The sequence below is a fragment of the Artibeus jamaicensis genome, unplaced genomic scaffold (genome assembly GCF_021234435.1).
Source record: "Artibeus jamaicensis isolate MK-2021 breed Jamaican fruit bat unplaced genomic scaffold, CSHL_Jam_final contig_464, whole genome shotgun sequence".
NCBI classification, from domain to species: Eukaryota; Metazoa; Chordata; class Mammalia; order Chiroptera; family Phyllostomidae; genus Artibeus; species Artibeus jamaicensis.
In genome coordinates this window covers 14,622,085-14,650,017 of record NW_026521842.1, presented here as the reverse complement: position 1 = coordinate 14,650,017, position 27,933 = coordinate 14,622,085, and the positions used below count along the sequence as shown (strand labels likewise).

The 27,933-nt window shown below is 49.6% G+C and overlaps 1 protein-coding gene across 1 annotated transcript; it reads right to left on the bottom strand.

Moving 5' to 3' along the window:
• Positions 1 to 81: 81 nt before the first annotated feature.
• On the bottom strand, positions 82 to 27,933 carry CALB2 (calbindin 2). The gene is made up of 11 exons (XM_037163879.2): positions 27,796 to 27,933; positions 17,474 to 17,550; positions 14,791 to 14,880; positions 10,149 to 10,229; positions 6,923 to 6,979; positions 6,299 to 6,376; positions 5,732 to 5,787; positions 5,409 to 5,448; positions 5,212 to 5,265; positions 4,348 to 4,419; positions 82 to 752 (listed from the first exon to the last, which is right to left on the bottom strand). The coding sequence occupies exons 1-11, from the start codon at positions 27,887 to 27,889 to the stop codon at positions 636 to 638; spliced, it is 816 nt and encodes a 271-aa protein (XP_037019774.1). The 5' UTR covers positions 27,890 to 27,933; the 3' UTR covers positions 82 to 635.

The following is a 27,933-nucleotide window of genomic DNA, read 5'->3' as shown; positions in this document are numbered from 1 at the left end:
AGCTGTAGAGAAAAGTTGACCACGTGACCAGAACAGGGTGAGCTTCCACAGCAGAACATTTTCATTTTATTGTCTGTAAACTCTTCTTTGGTAAACAAGAAGACAAGAAACCCAAAGAGAAAAGGAGCATGCTGAGTCAAGAAGACAAGGAAAGGGCTGGTGTCCTCCACAGACAGGAACTCTGAGGAGACAGCTATACCATTAGCAAGGTGAGGGATGGAACTTGGAAGTTTGGGGGGAGCTGGCATGGGGGAGGGGCAGAGAGGAGCAGGAGGGAAGGGTCCACTCTGTTGGACATAGAAGCCTAAATCATACAGCAGGAGCTCATGCATCACAGCAAAAAGAATCAAGGAACTTCCACCCATGCCCCGCCGACCTTCCATGCTGTTGGCTGGTTCCCCACTGCAGGCAGAGGGGTTTGCTGGTTAAGTCAGGGTTGGGTTGGAGGGGGGCCCCAGGAGGCCCGTCAGCAGCCCATCCTCTATCTCTCTCTTCTTGCTTCTCAAGCTGGTGTGTGCAGGTTGCAGGGGTGGGGGGTGGGGGAGGAGCGCTCATGATCTCCTGGTCTAGATAGAAGTATCAGGGCAGCACGGGCAGGGTTTGGGGGAGGTGGAGAAGCAGTCCCTGTTCCCCCTTTACATGGGGGGCTCACTGCAGAGGACAATCTCCAGGTCCTTGCGGTAGAGCTTCCCCGCCTCGGCCAAGGACATGACACTCTTTTTGTAGTTGGTGAGCTCTTGGATGTTCATTTCCTAGGAGACAGAGAGAGAGCATCAGAGCAGGCTCCGTGGGGGCACCACACAAATGGCCCACCTATTCTTTCACAAACACACCTGATAGAAACTTTCTCTTACCCCATCTTGGTGCAAGTGGCTTAGAGGAATACGAAGCAAGGGGTTTGGAATCAGTAAGAGTTAAAACCCTCTTTCACTCACTGGCTGTATTGCTTTGGGGAAAGTGTTCAACTTGAGTCTCAACCACCTCATTTGTGAAATGGGCACACTAATGATCCTTGCCTCACTGAGTGCTTATGATGGTCAGATGAGGGAATGAATGGAAATGCCACTTAACTTGGTACCCAATGCAGAGCATGCCTTTCAGAAAAACAGTAGCTATTATGATGACGGCCATTATCCAGGCAAACTTCTAGAAATTCCTCCATCTCATGGGGCCTCTGTTTACTCAGTGTGTGTCTGCAGATGAGGCAGAGAATGCCAGGGAAGCTCCCTGGTCTTGTCTCCAGGCCCCTGGACCATGCCTCCCTAAGCCTCACCCATTTAAACAAAGAATTGTAACTCCTGTCTTTCCAGCAGGAAAGCTCAGCAGCCTATTTCCTGTTCGCTGGCTTCTTGAGGCCTTCGGAGGCCGGGTGGCCCATGAACATATGCCCATAGCCTCAGAGTAAATGGAGCATTTAATTCATTACATGTTAATGGCCAGCATTAAACAGCACATCAACACTGTCTTACAGTGAGTACAGGCACACCTTGATTTATTGTGCTTTGCCTTGTTGTGTTTCCAAATGTGCTTTTTAAAAAAAAAAATATATATATATATATATATATATACACACACACACACAAATTGAAGGCAAGACTCCACCAGCAAAAATGTTATGACTTACTTTATTGAGATACCTGCTTTTTTGTGGTGGTCTGGAACTGTACCAGCAATATTTCAGAGCTATGCCAGTACTTGCTTTATAGTAATTGCTTTGTATACAAATAACCAATGGGTCTGAAATACAGCAGAGTCATCACCAACATCGAAAAAATCACTTAAACTGTCTTTTTTCCTTCTTTCTTTCCTCCCTATCTTCCTTCCTTCCTCTCCCCTCCCCCCTTTCCTTCTTCCTCCTCCTCCTCTTATATTGCAAATGTCCACAGTTTTTTTTTTTAAGTAATTCTCTTTCCAGGCTGATGGGTCATCCCCATTCTGCTAATGAGAAAACTGAGGTATAAAGACTAAGGCATGTGCTAAACGATTGGACCAACTCACAGCCATAAATATCCTTAGATCCGAGCCCTGGATTCTCTCTCTTTACCTGGCTCACCTGCCCTCAGTCACCCCTTTTTCAGTGCTCAGAGGTAAGTCTCTTTTGGAATTGTTTCAGGATATCCCCTCGTGTCACTGATTTCTGATTTCTGCCACCACCTTTGTTCCAAAGGCACTTTGCAAGCATCTCCAGCTTTGGGGAACATCTTCCCTAAAGCTGTGAAGTCCCTGGAAATGTCACCTAACTCATAATGCTGGGGTGTGCCTGATTAGGAACCAAGGAAGGGACCTCAAATATTAACACCCAGCTTGAGAAGACACCCCTCCTCCCCAGTTTAGTGTGGCATCAAGAGTGAGCAGCATCCAGGGAGAGGCTGCTTGCTTCCTATGCCTGAAAGCTTTGCTGGAAGCTGGGGAGGCCTTTCATGAGTTGCAGTTGCCTTAGGCATGCTAAGAAATATTGAAGTTTGATCCCATCAGCCTATCCCTCAGGAGCCTCCACCATTATTCTGCTCAGAAAATAGATTACAGCTCATGCACGGTCAAAATGTAGTGTGCATCTGCCTCGTGGGTTACCCAGAAATAACTGCTCCCTCCTCAACTCAGGTGCTGTTATTTACAGTCACTCAGCTCACTCTCTCCACAGATGCAGTCTCTGGGTCCCCAGATGCCAAAGCTGAAGCTGGCTACAGGTGGAAGGCTCCTAGGTAAGCAACTTTATGAATATCCTTGTTTTCTAACCTTCAACATGGGATTCTTTGTTTCCACGTCTCAAACCTGTGTAGCCGTATGAGTTTCTTTGGTGATAATCAAGAAGGAGCCTAGTCAGGGATGACCAGGAAATTCAGGTCACTCCAGAGAATTAATGCATGCCTTCAGGGTCCATCAACCATGGGTGTAAGGCAGGGCCATATGGAGAATAATTTGCCTCACTAGTACAATTACAGTTACAGATATTTTCCATTGTGAGTCCCAACTGTCCTTGGATACATAAAAGTTCATAAATTATTTTCTCCTAGAATTTGGTGCCAGGAAAAAGTTTGCCATGTTCAGTCACTTGGTGAGTACTTTCTTCTTCCTAGGAAAAATATTTTCTTCCTCTTTTAAAAAGCAGTTGTAGATAACATCAAGGAAAAAAATAAATGTAGGATGAAGGAAATGAAGGATGATATTCAGGATAAAGACAAACAGGTCGGAAAGCAATCAGAAAGGGAGACAGACTCACAGGCAGCAATGAATCTTTCCCCCCTGAAACTGAGCAGTAAATTTAGCTCAAGGCAGTTAGACAGTGTAAGACATTAGAGTGTTCATTTCTTAATTAAAGCAGAAAAGGCTTTGCTCACAGGAAGACATTTTCTAGGAGGTAAAGGAGGACAGCTGCAAGGACTGGCCTCTGGTTCTTGTCCCACCTGACCCCTCCCACCCAGGGCGCAGAGCTGAGCTCATGGAGCCTCCTTCCCTTCGGCAACATGCCAGGCAAAGTAAAAGAGTTCAGTCTCTGCCTTCTCTTTGATGGGAGCAAACGCTTCCGTGACTCCTGTTAGCTCCTGGAGTTAGCCCAACTCCAGATTCTATAGCGAATTGATTTAAAATACCCTCATCTCCCACTGGGATCTGCTCTCTAAAATCTCTCCTTCTATAAAAAAAAAAGTATTTTTATTTTTACTGTTGGAAGTGGCTGACACTTCCATGAACTAGGCCATTCCAACCTGCCCTTGCCTGGTCATAGCATCATTCACAACAGCCAACGAGTGAGAGCAACCTGGGTGTCCCCCATTAAGGAGTGGACAAACCAAATGTGGTACTGACACACAGTGGAATATCACCCCACATTCAGAAGGAAGAGAATTCTGACACTTCTACACCAGTGACCCCCAAGGGTGTTATGCTAAGTGAAATAAGCTAGTCACAAAAAAACCACCAAAAAACAAGAAAACAAATATTGTATGATTCTACCTACATGAGGTCCCTAGAGTTGTCAGATTTATAGAGACAGGAGGTAGAATGGTGGTTACCAGGGACTGGGGAGTTGTTGTTTAATGAGTACAGAGTTCCAGCTTTGCAAGACAAAAAGAGTTCTGAAGGCAGGTAGTGGTGATGGTCGCACAACATCATAAATGCATGTGGTAGCACTGCACTGTACACTGAAATAGGGTCCAGGTAGTGAACTGGGTTGTGTGTATTTTACCACAATTAAATGTAAAAAGAAACACTAGCCAACCAACTGTAACAGTGCTTTGTTGTGGCTGATCAGAGGGGAGTGAGGGCTACCCCATGGTACTCCTTCCCACCCCCCCTCAGAAGCCCCCCCTACTGCCCTGTCACCCCAGGCCCCTGCGCCCAGTCACTCACCTTCTTGTTTTTCTCATACAGGTCCTTCAGGAGGGCATCCAGCTCATTCTCATCAATGTAGCCACTTCCGTCCTGGTGGCGGGGTGCAGACAGTGAGCGCAGAGCTAGAACTCGGGCCCCACGACCACTGACTTTGCCTCTTGCTTTCCCATGCACTCATTCTAACCTCCCCTTTACTCTAGGCTGAAGGAGGTGTTCAGATGGGAAGATGCCAAATAACAAGTCCCTCCTGACCTCACCAGTCAGTGCAGGAATGAGACAGTTCGGGCCAGTCTGTAGTAGCCTTTCATTCTGGTGTTCTCATTTGCATTAAACATGTAAGTGCAGTTCAGGAAGCATTTAGCTAGCTCAGTGTCCCATCCCTTACTAAAATGTCAAGATGAACGCAGGGGCTGTCTGAAGCTTACCACCAGCCTTCCAGTTATAAGGAAGAGCACTGGAGTCACATGGGCAGGTGACAGCTAGGGGAGGGGAGATGGGTGGTACCCTCTCATTCCCAACATCCAAGAGAAACAGCTGGCATCGAGACCTGACACCCAGATTGTAGTTCCGAGCACCTCCTCCACGTGGTCCTGCTAACAACCTAATCACACCAGCTCTAAACAGAACTTTTTGCCATGAACTATTCTCTCCTGTACTTTTAAGGAACCGAAACCTTGGGTCCCACAGGCCATGGATTGCAATGACACTTCTCACACAGCAGAAGATGCTGCAAGGAATCAAAAGGGACAGGAAGCAACCACATGGCCAAGGCTGCCCCAATGGCTCATCTATTCCTAAGGAAGGAGTGGAGCCGTTCCAGCCTAGGGTTGCTCTGATGATGGGGTCTCCTGCGCTTCCATCCCTCACCACCCTCCCTCTTACCTTGTCATAAAATGTGAAGATGGCGTTGAACTCCTCTGAGGTCAGCTTCATGCCCTGGAAAGCCCAAGGCATTAAAGAGAAAAGCAAAAGCCCCACGTGAGTGTGTATGTGTGTATCGGGGGGCAGGCGGGTGGAAGGTGAAGCTCAGAGTGATGAGAGGAAGGGAGGAACCAAGAAAGGCGAAGTAGCTCTTTTACCTGAAATTTAAGTAAGAAGTTTTCCTGTACAGGCAAGAGTCTGGAAGAAAATGTGAGAGCAGAGATTAGGAGGCAGAGCAGAGGTGAACGACTTGCACCTGGGGGGATGCAGAAGCAGAGCCTGGAGTTATGGAAACCGCCTCTGAGCACTTAAGAAGCTGGAGTTAGTGGAAAATTCTAAAAAGAGGGAGATAGACACTCTGAGGTGTTGACTTTCATGATTCTACCCAGCTTTGTGTTGAGCTTCAGGAGACCTGACCTTTGCCACTGCTGGACCTTAGGGACGGTAGCACAGGACACCGGGGGCGAGGGCAGGCACGTACCGGGACATCTCCGAGAGGCCCAGTTTGCCATCGCCATTCAAGTCAAACATCCGTAGCTATCAGGGACAGAAAGAGGTGTTTGGGTTATCTGCTTTGCCCTTCTCTCCTGTGGGACCTCACTCTGCTATCCCCTTCTCCAGGAGAGGGGAGAAGGGGGTTGGAGCATGCTTATGTCTCCTCTGAGGTCACCTGTAGACCAGGGACCAGCCTGGTCCCAGTCGGTCTCTGAGGAGACAGAAGGGACTCAGTCACTGTTCCTCTCTCCTCCCCTCAGGGAGAAGGCTGCAGAGGACAGCAGACCAGCCCCAGAGGCCCACCCTCTCCAGGTTTATCCTCTCCAGTGCTGCGGAGGTTGTCATGGAAACAGATGCACCTGGTCTCAGTGAGTAAGTACCTCAGAGAGAGGCTGCGGGGAGCCATGAGCTAGTCTCTTTTGCCAGCTGCCTCTAGTAGTCATTTCACCTGGGCCTGAGGAATCAGCCAACAAAAGACCCTGCAAACCAGAATCCCACTGGCTTGGGGCCCCAAGTCCTGTGCCCCTGGGGAGAAGGGACACTGCCCACTCACTATGGTTTGGGTGTACTCTTGGAGCTTGGGTTCATCATATGGCCGGTTGGCCTTCTTCAGCAGGTCAGACAGGAACCCCTGGAACACAAAGGGCCTCTTCAGAACTCCTGCCTCCATCAGTCCCCCATTCACTTAGTTGTTCGTGCGTTTATGTGGTTTACATCCCTCATAATTCCTTAACCCTTTTACGCCTGTGGAGTGACCTTAGAGGCCTGCAGGTGGCTCCTGGATGTGACCTCACCCCATAGGAAAGGCAATAGCTCTGGCTCTGGCTCCTCAGAGAGCCCAGGGCACAGGGCTAAGCAGTGCTTGGGGGTCGCTGGTCCCAGAGGAGCACAGCGGTAGATACACAAGCCAGAAGGCCGACTGCTGGGATTGCCTGGAGGATGCCTGTCCTGGGTACTGTGTGCAGAGGAGTGGGGTTTATTGAACGCTGCGGCCCTGCAGCTCCATGTTACTGATTTCACTCGGCTGCCTGGAGCCAGACCTGAGTCTTCCTGCATCAGCCAGAACCCACGTTCCTCACCCAGTGTCTCCTCCTTCCCCAGGTTCCATAAAGCACCACCACTCTGGCCCCAGTCCCATTCTCCGCACCCTCCACACCCTCCCCAAGGCCCATCCTACCTTGAGTTCGTTGGCTTCAATGTAGCCACTTCTGTCTGTGTCATACTTCCGCCAAGCCTGCAATGGGAATGCCACCCTGTTTGCAAAGACCCCCTGACCTCTGTGAGCCTCCCTCTATTCCCCTCTAATGGACCCAGGCAAGTCTTCATATTCAAGACTGCTGCAGTGCAGGAGCAAGGAGGTGGGCAAGGCACAGAGTGGTCTAGACCTTTCCCTGCCAGGTCGCTGGTGATGAAATGAGGGCAGGTGTCTTGGCCAAGGTCACATAGAGAAGGAGGAAAACTGTGGGGACAAGTGCTCCCCACTCTAACTGTCTAAAGGTCTGGGTCTCTTTTTGGATTATCCTCTAACCAGGGTTACAGTCTCTAAGGTTAGCAGCTCTACCAAGGACCTGGCCGATCTCCTTTTGCTAAGTGTATGGGGTGTTCTTTTACTGCTCTGGAAGCCTCTCATTTTCTGGGTGGGGAGCAAGGGTAAGAACCCTCTGGAAGGGGCAGAAACAGGCTTTGGTTGCTCTTTACTGTGCTCCCTCCTCCATGCCTGTAGCACGATGCACATGGCTGCCGTGTGTCTGTGGCAGAAGAGAGTTGGCAGTGTCATCGGTGTGTTACACTATCCCAAGGCCACCCCCACCTTTCTGATAAAAAGTATCCTATCTTTTTCCCTCCCTCCCTCCCTCCCTCCCTCCCTCCCTCCCTCCCTCCCTTCCTTCCAGGAAACCACCCCTCTCCCATGCTCAATCCATATGGTTCATGAGGGGGTGACTGTGTGTTCAGAGACAGGCATGTGACCTAGCTGTGGATGATGGGTTTCTCCCTCCATCCCATCCCAGACTGGTTCTGGGCTTTGATCTGAGTCCCAGTTATTGGGTGCACATGCTTGGTCCCTGCAAGGAACCAGGGCACTGCCTGCTGACCACAGCATCTGGGGGACAGAGAAGAGTAGCACTTCAGCAGGTGACATGGGCTGACCACCTCCTTCCTCTCCCTGCTGGCCGTCTGAGCAGGAGCAGATGTTACACAAGAGCAACGAGGAAAACTAGTTGTTGTGGCTTTAAAACATTCACACATCTTTCACTTCCCTTCCAAATGTGCAGTCGGAGGGCCCTCCTTGAGTGTGGGCTGGACTTACTGACTGGCTCTAATGAATCCAGTATAACAGATAGGACTGTGTGACTGCCAAGACTAGGTCTTTTTCTCTGACTGGGAAAAAGGCAGAGAGCCCCTAAATTGCCTAAAAGGAGGAAAATCTGAAGGGAGCCCAGTCTTAGCACAGAGGCACAGAGCGGAGCATCTGGCTGCTTTTGGGTGTGAGATCATCCCAGCAGGTCTCACCTAACCTTCCCCCTCCTTCCCTTCCCTCCTCCCTCCCAGGGTCTACCCCACCCCCACCCTCCTGTTCCCACCTTCACTTCTCTCCCCCTCCAGCACTTTATGCTCATCCATCAGCGGGTCATTATTCTCTTCCCATTCAAGGAAGAGTTCAAGAGGCCTGGGCTTTGTGAAATCTCAAAGAAATCCCTAGGTCACGCTAAAATTAGAAATTAAAATGTGCTGAGCAGTGGACAGGCGCTATCTGACAGCACAGCCTTTCAGGGCCACCAAGGGACCTGTGTTTCCAGCTGATAAAAATGGAACAAACGGACAACCCCAAGAGGGGGTGGCAGTGTAGGGTTGTGGGGTCCCAGGAAACTTGATGGGGGTGGCTGCTGGCTCAGCAGTTATGCCGGGACTTAAAAGATTAAGGCAGCATGAATATGGAATAAACTGCACAGAAACCCCTGCTTCTGAGAGTTAGAGTTTTTTTCCCTCCCCTTTAAGCATCTCTGACCCCTGTAAGCTATCACCACCCTCCTTTTCCAGACCAGAGGTGGAATTGAGGCCACCTTTGGCTGTATCCCCATCAGAAAAGGAGAGGTCAGACAGAACGCTCCCTTTTCTACAGACAGAAAAATTGCTCCCACACAAGCAGCACCCTGACAAGTTTAAAGTATATGCACAGTTTCCAGCTAGAGAAGCAAGAGGAGGACTAAGAATGTCAATGGCCAGTTTATGGAATTTTGCCATCTTGAAAAAACTGGAGAGAATCCTTTAAAGCACCATAAAATTAAATCCTTATCTGATGCTCAGGCAAGCTGCCACTTAAAAAATGACTCTTCAGCCCTGAGAGTAGGTTATTTCTCACTGACTTTCTATCCATATGTGGAGAAGGCAATGTGTGTGGGTTTTGGCTCTCTAGTGGTTTTAGGCAGTGGCTCATGGCGAGGGGGTTACTGGTGGCTGGAAACATATTTAATGTGATGAATGGCAACTCGAGTGAAGCCGAAGGCCACAGCAGGCAGTGGCCTGCTCATTTATCACAGCAGGCAGTGTGTGGGGTGTGGGCTGAATGCCACTCTGAGGGACACACACACTGAATAGCTGGGGTGCAGAGCCCCTCCAAAAGAGCATGAAATAATTGATTGGGGGTTTGATGAACCATATGGAATTTCCAATTTTCATAAGTAAAAAATGGTTAAATGGTAATTGCACATGGTTCAACCTATTAGTTGAATATTAGTCCAAAAACATTTGAATTTGGATGCTCTCTTTCACGTGAGCTAGAGAATTTCCATTGCAAAGGCAGCAGTGCCCATTTAAAGGGGAGGGGAGACGGAACAAACCAAGCCCAGGCCAGATTCAAAGATAAAACTTGGAAGATACTAGAAATGGATTCTCACTGGGCTTTTCCAGTTTTAGGATGCTGCATAAATCCATCCTTCCCAAACTTGCTCCTTGGAACCCTGGGTGCTTGAGGGATACCTATGGTCCTGAGTGAGGAGAGAGTATGGGGGATCATAGAGCCAAACCAAGTGAAACAGGTCTCTCTACTACAGGATTGGGAGCCCATACTATGCAAATGTCTGTGACAAATCTCCAAAGGGGAGAGGTAGTGTTCACATAGCATTTCCCAAATGAAATCGACTTCGACTTTCTTCTCACCTTATTCCCCACACTTTAATGTACCCACACATCACATGTGGGGTCTTGTTAAACTGTAGATTCTGATTCAATGGGTTGGGGGCTCTGGATTTCTAACAAGCACCCAGGTGACAGTCAGCCTGATGCTGCTGGTCCACAGACCACACCTTGAGTAGGAGCTCTAAGGGGTTTAGCGTCTCCCAGGGACCTGGCATTCAGGTGGGCCTGGCTCTGAACACGGGGGAAGGGCAGCGCCTTAGCCTTACCTCCATGAACTCGGCGCTGGAGCCCACATGCTGCCTGAAGCACAGAAGGAAGTTCTCCTCGGTGGGCAGGATCTGCGCCAGCTGTGGGGATCAGAGAGCAACAGTAGCGTCACAGAGAGCCTGCCAGGGGCCAGGGCAGCCTTCCCTGTGGGAAGGGTGGAGAATGGCCAGTGGCAAGGCAGAGTGGGACTTGCATTCTGCTTCCTTCCTGAGAGCATCTCTGTCATCCCAAGCCTCAGGGAACACTCAGCTAGAGGGACAGAAAGTGGTGCCAAGTACCCAGACTCAAAAGCATGCTTAATAGATTATTCTGTATAAACAATTTCCTGAAATATGCAAACTAATCTATGATTGGTGGTTGCTGGCACAGAGTGGTCTGCACCAGGTGAAGGAAACTTTGTGGAGGTCGGGTGCGGGGTGGTGGGGGACGGTAAAAGAAATGCTGAATCTCGATGTGGTGGAGATTACATGGCTGTCTACAACTGGGTAAAATCATGGAATTTTTACATTTTAAATTGATTCAATCACTGCAGTTTATTGTATGTAAATTATACCTCAACAAATCTGACTTTTCACAAATCCAAGTACTCTAATATTTGAAACACACGTAATTAAGAGAAGAAACAGCACCAAGTTATTTTGGCAAAAAGCAATGTAAGTACTCTTGTGCACCGAAACCTGTTGGCTGCTCACCCATCCGGTCTTCCCCTTCCCCTGCTTCCAGCATCCTTGGTCACAGGCAAATTCTGATTAGTTTCAGTTAAATGTGCTAACCTTACTTCCCTTGCCAGTGATTGGTTTATGGGTGGTAGGCATGTGACCTAGTCCTGTCCTGGCCAGTGAAATGTGAGGGGAAGTCTGCTGAGGGTACTACTGGGAAAGGTTTCCTTGCTCTTATGAGGGATCAAATGAGATGAGCCTTTTCTGTATCTGGATGTGGATGTGATGTCCGGAACTGCTGCAGCCAGCTTGCTCTCAGCCTAAGGATGAGGCTGTTTTAGGGGCAGATAACAGAAGCAAGAGAACTGCAGGGAAGCAGAGCTGGGCACTGGCCTCCTTCACCTGGAGTCGGCCCTGCCCATGGCCTTTCTCATTAGGAGCCTCTCACAGTTTAATCCAGGAGTAGGTAAACTATGGTTCAGCGGCCCAAATCCCTAAATGAACTTGCACTGGAACATGGCCATGTAAATTCATTTACATACTGTATGTGGCCACTTTTGTGCCACAACGACAGAGTTGAGTTGTGGCAGAGACTGTATGGCTCACAAATCCAAAACATTTATCAAAATCTGGACTGCAGAAAATCTTCACAGAAAAAGCCTGCTGACCCCTGGTTTAAGTCCAACTGAGTCAGGATTTTCTGAGACTCAAAGCTTAGGTATCTATAATGGATGCTCTTGGTGCCCTTCCAAATCCCCTTTAGCTAGGCTGTGGGCCATCCCCCAGTGGTTGGGAAGCATGACCATTAATGACTCGTATCCGCTCCCCTGCAGAACGGCCCTCCACGAAACAATGGCCACCACAGCCATCCTTCCACCTGACCCACACCTAGGGAGGGGGGAAGCCTACGTTTAACAGCTGGTTGACACGGGTGCAAAGGACCACCCCAACCCTGGCCTCAAGATAGGGCCAACTCTGTGGCTCAGTCCATACTGCAGAGCTCCCTGGGAGACCCAGACAAGACCGGGCTCCTTCCTCAGGCCTTTCCTATTGCCCTCTTTATTTCTCTTGGGAGTTCTTCCTCAACAAATCCCATCCACTTGGATCTCTGCCATCGCTGGAATCTCTGCTTCCAGGGTGCCGACTAAGGCAGCATCCTGCCCAGTCCACCTGGGGGTAACTCTGCCCTCATTCCTGTGCCACCGACATCCTTGTTGACCCCTTGACCACAGGTCACAGATTGACTGCTGGAGGTGTTTGGTGAGACCTATATACACATGCATGTGAATATGCATACATATGAGTGTATGTATGTGGATATAAACTCTTAAATAAGCCAGGATAGACTGAAGTGGCCTCAGTGCCTTAATAGTCCATGAAAGCAAACCAAAAACTAAACAAACAGCCAAGACAGCCAACCAGGCTTTCGTATATGCAAGCATTTAAGTTATAGCCAATCAGATCAGTCCCTTGCTTTGCTTTTGCCTCTTCTCTGGACGTCTCTCCCTGAATTCTTTTTTTTAAAATATATTTTATTGATTATGCCATTACAGTTCTATTTCCCCCCTTCATTCCCCTCCACCCTGCACTCCCCCTCCCCCACCATTCCCTGCCTTTAGTTTATGACCACGTATCTCAAGTTCTTTAGATTCTATATTTCCCATACTATTCTTGCCCTCCCCCTATCTATTTTCTGCCTACTATCTAGGCTACTTATTTTCTTTCCTTCTCCCCCTTTCTCCTCCTCCCACATCCCTGATGCTAACCCTCCATTTGATCTTCATTTCTATAATTCTGCTCCTGATCTAGCTGTCCTCTTAGTTTGCTTTTGTTTTAGGTGTGGTTGTTAATAACTGTGAGTTTGCTGTCCTTTCACTGTTCATCTTTTTTATCTTCCTTTTCGTAGGTAAGTCCCTTTAACATTTCATATAATAAGGGCTTGGTGATGATGAACTCCTTGAATTTGGTCTTATCTGAGAAGCACTTTATCTGCCCTTCCATTCTAAATGAAAGTTTTGCTGGATAGATCCTATCCTATCTTGGATGTAGGTCTTTGGATTTCATGACTTGGAATACTTCTTTCCAGCACTTTCTTGCCTGTAAGGTGTCTTTTGAGAAATCCGCTGACAGTCTGATGGGAACTCTTTTGTTGGTGACTGTCCCCTTATCTCTTGCTGCTTCTAGAATTCTCTCCTTCATTTTAATCTTGGCTAATGTAATGATGATGTGCCTTGGTGTATTCCTTCTTGGGTCCAGCTTCTTTGGGACTCTCTGAGCTTCCTGGATTTCCTGGAAGTCTATTTCCTTTGCCAGATTGGGGAAATTCTCCTTTATTATTTGTTCAAATAAGTTTTCCACTGGTGGCTGTTCCTCTTCCCATTCTGGTACTCCTGTAATTCGGATGTTGGAACATTTAAAGATGCCCTAGAGGTTCCTAAGCCTCTCCTCATTTTTTTGAATTCTTGTTTCTTCATATTTTTCTCTTTGGTCATTTTTTTCCTCTTTCTGGTCCACTCCTTTGATTTGAGTCCCAGTTTCCTTTCCATTACTATTGGTTTCCTGTGCATTTCCATTCATTTCAATTAGTTTAGCCTTCATATGTTCCTCTAATTTGTGGGTATAATCAACCAGTTCTTTGAGCATCCTGATCACCAGTGTTTTGAACTGTGCATCTGAAAGTTTGGCTATTTTTTCCTCACTTACATTTATCGGCTCTGGGGCTCTGAGTTGTTCTTGAGCCATGTTTTGATCTGTTTGTGCCTGTTACGTACGAGAAGCAGAGCCTTGGGTGTTCGCCAGGGCGGGGCCACCCAGGTCGCTGGTTTGTGACGCTGTAGGTGGGGGCGGGGTCAGAGAGGGACAATGGCGGTCCCCTCTGCTGCTTCCCACCACTGGGGCCTGCACAGTCTGTCTCACCGCTCACTCCTTCACCAGTTTATCTGCGTACGAATGTGTGACCGTGGTCAGCCCTCAGTGGGTCCACTGCCTTGTGGCCTCAGTGGGTCCACCCACTACTCCACACCTGGGATCCGCCCACGGCTGCTGGTGTGCCTGGATCTCGTGCCTGGGTCGGTCTGGTGGATCTTTCCTGCCCGACCCCGCTCTGCTGCTGGCTCTGCCCCTCTTACCGGTTTGGTTGAAGGGTTCCTTGTTGTCAGACTTCCGTATAGTTCAATTTTCTGTGGTTTGGCTGCGTTTTTGTTGCTAAAACTTTGTTGTTTTTAAACTTGGTTGTGCAAGGAGGTACAGTGCTTCCACCTACGCCTCCATCTTGGTGGAAGTCTCTCTCCCTGAATTCTTATTGGTGGAGTGTTCCTAACCATTTCCAGTTTGGCAGTGCCCAATTCCAATAGATTTGTGCTCAGAAAACTCTTAAATGTTTAATATGCCTCAACCTATCTTTTAACAATATGTACAAAGCTATTCATGTGTATTATATATATATATATATATATGGGCAAAAGGTTTACAGTCATATGTGAGACAGTTTATTCTTGTATTATGATTTATTAACTATTGTGTTATTTGTATTATGTCTTATTAGTAGTAGTATTTCATATCCTTACCTATGATTTATCTTTTAGGTAATGATGGCTGGTCATTTAACCTACTTTTGCTTACCTGCATGTTATAAAATTTTGCATTTCTAAAAATGTTGCCTTTGGATGCCTTCAGGTGGGGTGTGAACTCTCCTGTGCCCAGTCTGCACCCTCCCTCTGTCTTAAGCCAGGCTCATCACACATTTACAGCACCTGTGGGGCCCTGAGAGCATTTAGGTCTTCATCTCTGTCTTAGACCAGCGTTCTTGCTCCTTCCTGCGAGACACAGAGAAGCACCGTTTGCTGAGCCTAAGTGGTGAGGGTTGGAGTTGGGCTTTAAGACCACCACCTCGTTTAGATCCTAGACAAAGGCCTGTGCAGGGGGGAGGCACAAGTGGCACGGCCCTTCCCACGTAGCTCTTAGCCAGGACAGTAGGACTCACCTCTGCCATCTCGATTTTCCCATCCGAGTTCTTGTCATACTTTTGCATGAAGGCCTTCATCTTCTCCCCAAAGTTGTCACTCTTTGACACCTGTAGAAAAGGAAAGGGGGCTGATTTTGCCGCAGGGTCCCACTTGAACTGTGGACGTCTCTCGTCTCAGTGCAGCACTGGTGGGGGTCATTTTGCACCCTAGATAGGCAGTCATGGGACCAGGTTGAGCCAATGTCCTGAGTGGCCAAGGGAGGCACCTTTCCCTTTTCAGCACCCCTCCAAATCTAGTGGTCTCTTCTTCGATGCTCAGTCACACCACTTTCAAGGAAGAACAGCACATGTGGGCATGCGGTGTACCATGCAATTAAACATGCCCACTTGCCTTTGATAGGGATTAACCCATAACCCTTATCAGAAGGTCGAGGCTCCAGTCACTCAGATGTGAGAGCTGGGGCCCCAACATTCTACTGCAGCAGCTTCTACTAAAACCCAACTTAATGCAATGTCTCCCCACTCCCACCACCCTCCGCACCCCGCCAATAGGTGCTAAGCAGTCTACCAAAGCAAGATGTGCTGCTCATTTTCTTCTTTAAAGATTAAATGGCAGTCCCACCATATTTCTCACTGTGATTTTTATGCCAGGAAGAACGTGAAGAGAAAATCTTCATGTAGCTAAAGGGTCATTTAAATCATCCACTAGATTACTGTGACTACCAGAAAGGCCAAGAACTTCAAAAGTTCCTTTAGTCCATGGTTGCCTGTTTTAAATGTAAGGCTCTCTTGAAGGTCTCAAACCTTCTCTTGCTTTGGAGTGCTGCTGATTCATCATTTGCATTAATGAGCTCTTCCTCTTCCCTAATCAAAGATGACTCTACCAGGGCCGTTGATGCCGCTTCTTCACTTATATGATGACTTTGGGGAAGGTTGTGGTTTCCCTAGGAAAGGGCCAGGGAGGATTCTGTGAATTCTTAGTGTCTCTTCAGAATCCCTTCTATTGCTTTTCACCTTTGGAAGTGGTCTCAATTTGCCAATATTGATTTATCAATATTTATTGCTTTACATTTACAAACCATGCGTGGAATGATCTGAGGTCATTGTCATCCTTATCACAAATATCGTATCCTATTTAATTTTTACAACAGTCCCTGGGAGGTGAGTAGCCTGTCCACTCTACACAGAAATGGAGGCCAAGACGGGTGGTTTCTCTCAAAGTCCCCAGTTAGCACTACCAGGTGCGAACTCATGGCTCCTGCTTCTCAGGTGAGTCTTCTTTCTACCATGTAACAGCTGTTCTTATGGACTTGAGAGGACTGAAACCAGTCTGGGATGATGTCAGCTGAGAGGATATCAGTTAAGATTGCAGTTGACAGACTTGAAAGTCACCCCGATGCCATCTGAGATAGGCAATAAACAAGGATGCCATCTGAGACATCAAAGCTTCACTAAGAAGGATTTCAGATCTGAGGCACTTCACAAAAACATACTTCTCCACCTACCCCACAAACTCAGAAGCCTGTGTTTTCTGTGATCCAGGCTTCATTATCTTATCAATGAGGGGTGACGGGGGAGCTGTCGATAAGCCCATGAGTCACCTCCATCACTTATGCCCATTGCCTGGACCTTCTCCGTACTGGAGCACTCTGCTGAGCTTTGAACCAGGAACTCAGTGGTGGATCTGTGACTTGTCACCTGAACTGCTGCACAGGGACTTGCTAACAGGCAGCAGATTGACCAAGAGATGTGCAGCAGAGATGGACAGAGAAACCACCCAAAGACCCTCGGGAGGTGGGGGAGGAAGTGGGTCTGAGTCTAGAGAGTGGAGCACCGAGCATGGTTCCAATCACCTCTCCTTCCAGTGTGTTAGATGCTCCTCCAAAAGGCTTTAGTGAATCCCACAGTGCCAGGCTGGCGTGGAGGATCAACATCCCCGCCGTTAAGGGGCTGGGACTTGATTTTAAGAAGCTTCAGGCAGGCTAAGAAGGGTGGTCTGACGCCTCCGCATAGGAGGCTAGCCAGTGCCATTGGTTCAGATGCCAGTTTGGAGCAATCCTCAGTTGTCCCCTGGGTGCTGAGGATGCCCACCTTTGTTGGTCTAGGACAATGGTTTTTCTAGTGGGGACAATTCTGCACCCCCCGCAGGGAATGTTTGGCAATGTGTGGAGACATTTTTTGTTGTCCCAACTTGTAAAGGAGCTACTGGCATCTAGTGTGTAGAGGCCAGGGATGCTGCTAATCATCTTCCAAAGCACAGGACAGGCACCATGACAAAGAATTATTTGGCCCACTTGTCAATAGTGCCAGGGTTGAGAAATTGTGGTCTAGAACAAAACCGCTTGTAACTCCCCCAAGCAGCCACTCCTGAGTCATGACCCCTCTGAGCATCTTAGACAGGCAGTGGACTCTTCACTAGGAAAAAGATACTTTTTACTTACCTACACACAGACACAAAGCTTTGCAGTTTTGAGGGCTTCATCAACCTGTCATCCATTCATACCCCTCAATCCCAGACACCCAGTGATAATGATACAAGGTACTCTTTTTAGGGGCTGTTCCACTTTAAAAAATCCTTACAAATAAAAGAAGAACTCTCAGGGTCAAGGGCTGATGGGCTGCATAACTTGGGACAGACAATGCTCAAAGCCATGGTCAGGATGACAAAATCCCAAACAATGGGAGAGGGGGCTGGGCTTACCATGCCAGAGCCTTTTCTTGCCTTCTCCAGCTCTTGGAAAAAGTTTTCTAGTTCTTTACCTTCAATATAGCCATTTCCTGCAAAGATAGCAAAGCAAAAAAAAGCAATTAACCTCAGAGCTAAATAGTTAAGACCAATGAGGGATGGGTGCGCTGGGGAAGTGGGGCTTTGCAGAGGACAAGCAGGTGTCTGGCCAGCCCTGGACTGTTAGGGATGCGAGTCCTGCCCTCAGGCATTTGCAACTGTAGAGATCGAAGATTAATAAACTGTGCATCTTTGGGGTACACATTCAGTAGTCAGAGTAGACTGGGAGGAACCAGCACCTGGGCCAGCACCAGAGGTTGAGCAGGAGCTGGGAGCTGGGCAAGCAACAGAAGCTGGAGATGTGACAGGGGACAGCAGGTAGTCACCTGAGTGAGGTCAGAAGCAGAATGTGGGTGTCTGGAGGTTGGTGGGTGCACAGTCGGACCTCAGTTCTCAAACATCTCTTATCTTGAACAACTGGGTTCTCGACCAACTGGTTCACAGAAAAAGTGTCTCTATTGTCAAATGAAATCAGTTCTCAACCCCACAATCCTTTCATGTCTATCCCCTTTTGATCAGCTACGCGTATCTCAGCCAACAAAGGAGAGAATGCGTGGCTAGGAATATGATTTGTTTTCACACAAATCACTTCTCAAACAGCCTTCTGAAACTAAGTTCGAGAACCGAGTTTCCATTATACTGAGTTGAATGAATTCCTGAAATCCATGTGTACCTGGAACCTCAGAACGCGAACTTATTTGAAAATAGGCTTTTTGCTGCAGTGCAACTAGTTAAAATGAGGCCATACTAGATTAGGGTGGGCCCTAAGTCCTGTGACTGTTGCTCTTATAAGAAGGCCAGGTGAGAACACACAGGGAAGAAGGCCACAGGAGGACAGAGGTAGAGATTGGAGTGAGGCATCACCAAGCTAAGGAGCACCATGGATTGCTGGCCACCACGAGGAGCAGGAGAAAGACCCTGAATAGACTGCCCCTCAGAGTCTGGGACCAATCCTGCTGACACCTTGATCTTAGACTTCCAGCCTCCAGAACTGTCAGAGAATAAATGTCTGTTGTTTTAAGCCATTTGGGTTGTGGTACTTTGTTTTGGGAGCTCCAGGAAATGTATAACTAAGGAAAGGCTGGGATCTCCCCTGTGGGATGGGGGCACCTGAGAGGGTGGGTCACAGGGATTGAGCACAGGGGGGGCAACCCCTGGCAGAGCGATGAACAGAGGGGTGCTGAGGTCTGTGGACACAGATTCAAACCCTGGTTCCGCTGCACTTACCAGCTGTATGACTTTGGGCAAGTGATTCATCCTGTCTGGGTTATTTTAATTAAATGGGATTTTGGATGTAAATCCCATCACGTAACCCAACAGGAGTACCCCATGAAGGCTGGGTTCAATGACCACACCCGGCATATAAAATGGGAATGAATCTGGATGAAAAGTGCTGTTCAGGACTAGGTCCGAGGGTCAGTGGCTTACTTGCAAGATCATGTAAGGAGTGAGAAGTCCTTTAGGTTCTCAAGTCTTGAACACAAATGACCTAGAGACCAGGGTGAGCTGAATCCATAGACAAAGCACACTGGTCTGTGCGTGGTGGGGAGGAGGCATTTGTGGGTGGGAAATCAGACGGGCCTAAGGCACTGCTCCCAGACTGCTTGCTGTGATTTGGAATCTCCTGGGATCTTTAAAAAAATGTGCGTCTGGCTCTCACCCCCAGACATTTTGATGTGGTTGGTTGTTTTGGGGGTATGAACTAAGCATTGTGATTTTTTTTAAAGCTCCCCAGGTGATGTCCATGTACAGCAAGGTCTGCAAAGCACTGGCCTAAAGTCAAGCTCCCAATCTGATCTAAAGCAGTTGAACAAGTTTCTCAAGTAGAATAGAGAACCTTAAACTTGAACAGAAACGGCGGATGGCAGCTAGCTTACTTCAGAGGTGAATTACAAACTAAACAAAGAAAATAAAGGAGTATTTGCCCCGGCTTGGTTGGGGCTCTGCGGGGAGGTGCATGGAGGGGGAGATAAGGGTGGTATGGGGCGGGGTAAGTGTTCTTCCCAGACTCTCCTGGTAGCCCTGCCCTCCACCCCCCAGAATTTAGATTCTGAATAAATAATCTTAGAGACTCCCTCTAGTGGAGAAGATGACCATTAAATATTGTATGGAAAGAATCACTTGAGATAAAGGTGGTATTTTTGCCTGCGGGGAGGCGGGCTGATTGTCGTTGGGGAAACCAGTTAGGATAGAGTGGTCATATTTCTTCTAGGATGTTCTGCAAAGCTTGAGAGAGTTGTAATTTCACGAGTGTGTGCCTAATAGCCTGTGAAGCCAGGCAGAGCTGGGGAGCAAGGGAGTGGGGGGGGGGTGAAGAAGAGGGGCTTTCTAGACAACAAGGAAGTCTTCTGGTTAGTTGATGGTAACTGTCGAGTTGGAGGAACAAGTACTTTCTCTCTTCCTGGTCAAACCCTGCAGTGAGCTGTCCGTTCTCCCATTTCTCAGGCAGAAAGCTTGAGGTAAGTTCTGGGTCCAGGTGCAAGTTCCAAGCCCAAGGCAGGGGTTGTAGAGGCAGCTCGGAGCTTGGACTGAGCATACGTGAAGTGGAGGCCGTGGAGCCAGGACTGGGTGGGCACGACAGAGAGCAAGCGTGAGTCTGTTAGGCAGGAGGTGGCTGAAATGACTGCAGGGCTACTTGGACAGGATGGGCAGGGGAGGCCTCTCTGAGAAGCCCCAGCTACTGGGCAGAGAGAGGGGAAAATCAGGCAGCAAGAGGAGCCAGGAGCAGGGATCGTGCTGCCTGGACAAAGAGCCCCCTCCCAAATCCAGCTTGAGCAGCCCGGTGGGCAGGAGATTCCCAGAGGCTGGAAGTGCCCTTCTCTCTAGCCTAGGAGTTCTTCCACCACCTCCCTCTATGTACCCCAGCAAAGAGGCAGAGATGTGGTCCACTTCAACAAGCCTGTATTGTTTTGAACTGAACAGTCTACCGTTGAGGCTGGAGCTGAGGGAGCGATAGCCACATTCTAGATATGGGCCTATTTTCCAAGAGCATTTAGTGGGCTACTAGGGTGAGGCAGCCCGACAAGAACGACATGAATCGACCAGCCGAAGGCTCAGGGTGAGAAGCGAGGGTTAGACAGACAGGCGGGAGCTGCAGGGCCCAGAAGCACAAGGCCTCCTCCACCACTAGAGGGAAAGGACTTGCTACTTTGGCCCCACTCAGGACAATTGCCCACCACCACAAAGATGGCGCCTATTCGAGGCTGGAGTAGAGGGCTGCGGGCATATGGCTGGCCTACCTCCTTCCAGGAAGGACGTCAGCACTGGGCAAGTGGTTTGCTTTTACCACGACCCTCTTGGGAGTATGGGGGGTGGGAGGTGACTGGCCACTAAGCAAATCTCTCATGGATGGGTAGCATGCAGCTGTGGTTACCATGGCAACCATCACTCCTAACCTCCATATCAAACCTATTCTGTGACCCTTAGGGAGAGAGGCCTGGGTGGAAGCCAGGGACCTTGCATCCTTCTTCCTTAGTCTACTTTTGCTACCACTCTTCACCACCATTGTGCCTCAGTTTCCCCCAATTTAAAGCGAGATGACACTTGTTTACAATTAATCTGACCACAAACACTTGGGAAGCCTTGACTGAAGGATGCTTTGACCACAGTGGGTAGATGCCTGTTTGTTTCTCGCTGAGACGTGCACGCACAGATTTTCTAAGACTTGAACAGGAAAGGGGAACTAGAGTAAGAGGTATAATTAATTCTACCATCAGATCTGTAACTGTCCATGTGACATTGAGCAACTCAGTTTCTCTGAGCCTCAACTTCTTGCTAACATGGGCATAACTATTTATGTACTTCTTATTTATAGGGCCATCGTGAGAGCCACACAAAGTAATGATGCCAAAGCATTCTGGAAAATATAAAATTTCACTCAATGTAAAGCACCATTTTTATAATCTGTGCTGTTGAGGCCTTCTGGTCGATTCAGGGCAGTAAGCCCTTTGGCCTGAGAGTCCCCAGGTGACTGCTGTCCTGAGTATTAGTCCCAGCCCTGGCTGGGCAGTAGAATCACCTGCGAAGCTTCTAAAATAGCGCCACTGCCTGGGCCCATCCCCAGAGCCTCTGCTTTAATTGATGGGCCGAGGACTTCTCGTGGTGTGCTGGCAAAGCTCTCTAGGTGATTCTAATGTGTAGCCAGGGTAAGAACTCCTTTCGAGTGGTGTCTTTCAAATTTTAAGGTGTGTAAGGATTAGCTGGGGGTCTTATTCAAATGAAGATTCTGATTTAGTAGGTCTGCTGTATAAGGGCTTGTGCTTCAGAGTGTGGTCTGTGGAAAAGCAGCATTGGAATCACCTGGAAGGTCGTGGGCAACTCGGAATCCCAGGCCACACCCCGTCCTGCTGAACCAGAATCTACCTTCTAACAACAGGAACTCAGAGGTTAGAGAACTACTGCTTTCTAATGTTTGTGTTTTCTTAGAAAGACCATGCTTTTGGCTTTACATTCAAGGTGAATCAGAAGCTTGGGGACTGAGGCTCAGACATTTGTGGTGTAACAAGCCCTGTATGGACTCAAGCCTGAGAGCCTCGATGTTGGTTGATGAGATGCTCACTTGTCCGTCTTCCTCTGTTGATGTATAGTTAAGAGAAAGTCGAGGGAGATAGTTTGAGACTTCCTTGTTAAGCTGCACAAGACGCCGGGCCACTTGGCTGGCTGTGGGAGTTCTGAATTACAAAAAGGCAAACAGCCCTCTACCCTCCCGCCCGAGCTCCCTCTGACACAGTCCAACAGGCAGGACATTGGACTTCCAATCGGCTTCCTCAGGCTCTACCCCAATATTAATATTACTGCTTCCGACGCACACCGCCTGCAAAGAGCTTTCCACTTCCCACCCTACCCGGTGCTCCGGACTCTGCCAGGTAAGCAGCGGTGTTATGGACCCCATGTTAGAGGGGAGTGGAGGGAAAGAGAGTTTCAGGCGTAGCTAACAACCTTGTTTACTTCTGCTCATCTCAGGGACAACTCTGTCCCATTCTGTACACTCCTTCGTATCTCTCTGCCAGACACACACACACACACACACACACACACACACACTCTCTCCCAGTCGCTTCTAGTGGGGGAGGGGTCCCACTGTAAATAGCTACTGGATGGATGGATGTTCAGACACTTGACTTTTAACCTGTGTTTCCGGGCCGAGTCGCTTCTGGAACGGTGTCTCGGCTACGGAGCTGGGCTGGGTCCCCTAAACCTGTGGACAGCTGGCAGCCTAATGCTGGGCTGATTCCCAGGCGTGGGCGAGGCCAGAAGGATGGGGCAGATTGGGCGAGAGAGGAGGGGAGACAGCAGAGAGCCAGAGAGGAGGGGAGAGAGCCAAAGCCAGAGGCCCCAGATGGGACCGGCTGGGCAAAGGAGGGCACGATGACGCAATGGGCCAGGAGGGCCGCCAGGCTGCGCCGGAGAGGCGCTGCTCTGGAAGAGCCTCCCGCCTGCTCTATTAATTCTGGCTCCGGGGAGTTGGGAGAGGTTTCCCCACAGGGTCTCCTTGGCCCTGGAAACCTCCCCTCATGGGCCTCAGCTAGTGAACCACTGGAGTCCAGAGGGGAATAACCAAGGCCAGCAGGCAGGGGTGGGATGATCACTGGGCTGGTGGCTACCCCGGTGAGGCGGGCTGAAGCACCTTGTTTGTGAAAATGTGCCCCTGAGGCTGCCTCCCTCGGGGGCCCCAGCTCTTCTCAGACACAGCTGCCTCCCTCTGGCTGGCGCAATCACCCTCCGCAGAGTGTCAGGGTGTGGGCACCCAGCACAGGGCTGGCACGCCGTGGATGCCCCACGTCAAAGAGCACTGTTCATAAAACAAGTCGGTACTTGGGGGGTGAAGGTGGAGTGGGGCTGGGGGGGCTTATTCCTAGGGTCTCCCCCAGGTGGGGCAGATCGCTCCCAGAGAGCCTCCGATCCTGACACTATGCCGAGATGAGACTCTGGCCCACGGAGTTGGCCTGACCGGGTTAGAAGAGCGCCTCTCAGGCAGTTCTGACCTCCCAGACCAGAGCCCTCTGACTTTGTGTGGAGAAGCAGTCATTTCTATCAGCCCTATAATTATCTTATGAATAGCACAGTTATACTGCATTGTAAACGCTGTAGTATTTGTGTGAATACTTAACACATACCAGACATTGTGTAACCCAGTTTGGGCACGTCTTCCTTTTCAGTGTGCCAAGAACCTTCATTTCCCAGTCCAACGCAAGCTGCCCAGGCCTCTCTCCACCTCTGAGAGGCGCTGTTGTTTAGCGTCCCCCTTTCCCCCCCCAAAACAAAACAGGAACTTAGCAGTGACGGGAGCTTGGGGAGGGCCTGCCTGGGCACTGTGTCTGGATGTGTCCTTGGTGGTGGGTGGGTTTGGGGATGGTTCTGTTGATGCCCCTGGGTGTATGAGACAGGAGACTGGGCAGGGCCCTCCTCCGTCCCTTCTAGTCCTTCCTGTCACTATTTTCAAAGTCCTGGGAGCCCACACAGATAAGGAGTAAGGCTTGGTCCCTGTGAGAGGCTTCGAAAGCCCCCTGTGTCACCAGGGCCATCTGGATGCAGACAAGCACCCAGAGAGTCCAGGCGGATTCCCACACCTGGGGACAGGTATATCTTTTGGGGGAAGGGGGAGGTGTCCATAAAATTACTTTCTTTTACATCTTCCTTGTTTTGCTGGTTACACAAGAAACACGTGTTCTTGTGAGAATTTCAAACACTGTAGAAATTACCGTAGGAAATAAAAGAAAACGCCTTTTACTTTATCTGCTCTGTACAGAGAACCACTATTATGTTCCATTCTTCCAAGTATTTCCCAGCGTCCATTTTTCATTAATAATAAAAGTGGGTTCACACTCTAGTAGTATTCTGCTACAATTCTGAAATGGGCATTTTTTTCATGTCAATACCAAAGCTCCACTTGAATTTCATTGGTTGCATAATATTCCCCTGTAGAGACAGCATGATTTATCTCTGTTCCCTAGTGAAGCACGTTGCTTCCCAAGTTTTTGGTGCTCCAAAGCCCTCAGTAATGGAGCTCCTGGCCCAGGGAACACGGCACATGAGCCAGTGTATTTGGCGTAGGATAGACTGTTGGAGTGAGGGGGATTTCTTCACGGTTCTGGGCGTGTCTGCGGGCCTCTGGGCGAGAAGCCATCTTATTCCTACCCTTTCAGTTGCTTCTCAAGGGCAAAGGCTAAGGCCACAGCTTGACCCCTCAGAGACCTCCTTCTGGTCGTCAGCAGAATAGCAGCCTGGTGGCCCTGTGGTCGGAACCACTCAGAGGGGTCAGTGTGAGCTCTGAGCCAGTCACCCCGCAGCTGCCCAGATCTTGTAGAGTAAGAAAGCTCCTGACAAAGATGTGACCAGGGAGCAACAGTAGACTGGACTCAGACACGTTATGGCCACCTGAGGGTCACTCAGAGCAGGGAGGTGACATGGGAAAGCCACAGCCTCACCCAAGTCATAGGGAGTGCTTGGCTACCTTCTTCTCTACCTCAGTTTTTGAGAATCCACGTCAGAACCACCAGATGCACGACCTGGCGGACACCATGGGACAGGGGACTGGGAGACGGGGTTCCTGCATCATCCCCCACTTTGCTGCGTCATCTTGGGAAAGAACTTTGCCTCTTTGAGTCCCAATTTCTCCCTCTTCAAACACCTGCCTTTTCCTTTCTCCACCAAAAGGCTGATGATGACTTTGAAAATAATCTGTGAGCAGTCACCAGGATGCTGGTTCTTCCCCTTGGTTAAGAATGGGCTGGGTTAGGGTCAGAGCCCCTGCTCCAGCACCACTGTCCTCAGAATCCAGTGTCCCCTGGTCTTATGGTCTCTGTTTACTATGGATTCGGGGGGGGGGAGGGGCGAGGCACCCTGTCCCTGGTGGCTGTGACTAATTGGGCTCCAGCGAACTAACTCCTGGGACTCTTCTTTGCAGTTCTCCCAAAGCTCTTTAAGTTTGTGAGCAGCTGTGGGACTCGGGGTTGAGAAGAAGCCCCAAGATGAAAACAGAAGCCAGAGTTAGTAAGAGGGAGGCCCAGCCCAGGCAGGGCAGCGATGCCTCTAGGTGAGGTGATGAGCTCTCCGCCAGGCTTTGGTGTTCAAGAAGGGACAGGTCGGGAATATGTAAAGCAAGTGGCCCACAGCTTAATTCTGGGTCCTGTAGTGGAATTTCAGTTTGGCTGTATCCTCATTTTCCTAAATCACCTCCGTGTTCCCAGGCATTTTAATCCTTGTTGCCTACCTTCTCTGTTAGGTCCACGGTTCCTCCTTGGGATTGCCCTGAGGTGGTGACCACAGAGGGCAATGGACACCTGGTGGACTAGAAGCAAGCATTTAGCTCCCCTTTCACATCGGAACAGGAGGGAGCCACAGGTACAATGGGTTTGCAGCGGGGGTGGGGCTCTTGAAAGACTCTTGAGTCTAATTGTAGTTTAGCTATGCTCCAGCCACACCAAGGACCCTGTTCTGGGATTAAAGAAACTACCCATCATTTCTAAGACTGGGTCAGAGACACTTCTGAGGGCAAGAGGGAGGGAGAAAAGATGGCCAAAGACCTGAGTGGGGAAGAGGTGCTGGCCAGTCACCAGCCCCACCTCCACCTCGCTGCGTGACCTCGGAGAAGTCACTTCTGTGTCTGTTTCCTCTTTTACACCAGGAGACTCACAATCTGTCCAGCAGGCTCAATAGTGCAGAACACAAAAGGGTGCATTTGTGTTTTGAAACGCACAAAGTCTCAGATAAATTAAGGATTTGCATGATTATCGAGAGTGCTGTGGGTTGTCCCCATGAGAATAGGGGAAAGTGGAACTGTGGAGTCCTCTGTTTATAGCTGACTCATCTGGCAGGAGGCCGGTGGTATAACCTTGGCCACTTGGTAACTTTCCTTGAATCATGCAAGTCTCTGGTGCAGATAAACTGGCAGCAGCCTCCCTAGGGAATGTGCTTGGGATTAGAAATGCAACCCCTCCTTAGCCCCATTTTACAGATTTGACAACCTACCCACCTCCTTCACTAATTAATGAGCAGATCTCGGTCCTGACCTGCATATCACAGGCCCAGTCCTCTGCCCACTCCCAGCCTCCTCAGTTGGCTCCAGGGGAACAAAACTCACTCATCAGAGTCCCCAGACATTAACCCTTGCTTCTCCAGAGCACTCTGGGCAGAGGACCTCTGTTTAGCCACCCTCACCCCTGCCCTACCAAGGTGAGGAAGGGATTGGGGGAAGAACTGAGCGAGCCACCACTTGACCTCCCACACCCCCACCTCAATCCCAGGCACACACCCTGAGTCACCACCCTGCAGATGGTCTGAGATGCCAGAACATTGCGGTTGCCCACCCTAGCCAGGACCTCAGAGGAGGAATATCAGGTCACTTAATTTTTTTGGAGTGGTGTAGAAAGTCTCCAGCCAGATCAGAAGACTCTAAAGAGGGGCATCCCTTGATGCCTGAGTATAGAGCCTTGGAATCTCAGTGCTGGGGGCCCAAGGGTCATTCAGTCCAGGCCTCACTTTTTGGGTGAGTCAGTGTCCAGACCACACACCACAGAGGGCTGGCCATGGAGGCTTCCTCCCCCACTCAGATATGGAATCACCAAAAGCACCAGGATTATCACCGTGAGGAAACAGGCTAGCAGGCACACCAGCCCTGCCCCCACCACACCCACTGCTGCTGGGTGTTGGACCTCAGGCCTGTGGGATGGAGACAAGGGATGGAGGACGGGACAGGGATGCCCAGGAGTGTTTGGGGCTCCAACACCATCCTCCGTTCCTGGTCCTCCCTAACAGGGCTGGGGAGGCTAAGAGTTTCTCTTCAGGATCCCCTAGCTTGCCCCAGGATGGTGATGGGGCTAGCCTGGTATTCAACAAAAGGGGAACTTGAAAGAAACGAGTGGGCTTCTGAGACCTGTGGCTGCAGCAGCCGAAGGCACCACGTTACCTTGAAAAGAAAGGTGGGAAGATAAATGGCAGGGGGGACTTGTGGGAGCCTTGCCAGCCCAGGCCTCCTCTGGGAAAGCTCCAACTTGCCCAGAATGAGCTGCAAAAGCTGGTGGGCTCTCTGTCATCTATGTCAGGGAAGAAAAGTTACTGACAGTTGTCACCAGAGCGGCAGGATGTCTCCCAAACTCAGGCCCCCCACATCAGCAGGCTCTGCAGTCAAAAAAACCCCCTGGGGCAAAGGTACACCTGCCCACATCAGCAATGCCCCATCCCCTCCACCGCAGGTCCCTTGGGGTCGAATGGGCACAGAAGTTGGGAGCTTTACTGACCGTCTGCGTCAAAGTGCTTCCAGATCTCCAGGAACTGGGACGCCGTCAGCTCGGCCAGGTGCAGGTAAGGGGGCTGCTGCTGCGGGCCAGCCATGGCAAGCGGCTTGGAAACCTCAGGCAGCACCGCGCTCTCCCTGC

Coding starts and splice junctions, on each gene's coding strand:
- CALB2 (XM_037163879.2), bottom strand. CDS start 27,889: ATGGCTGGCCCGCAGCAGCAGCCCCCTTACCTGCACCTGGCCGAGCTG. Junction 17,551..27,795: donor GAAGCACTTTGACGCAGACG/GTCAGTAAAGCT, acceptor CTATCTTTGCAG/GAAATGGCTATATTGAAGGT. Junction 6,980..10,148: donor CCAGCGCCGAGTTCATGGAG/GTAAGGCTAAGG, acceptor TTCCCATTGCAG/GCTTGGCGGAAGTATGACAC.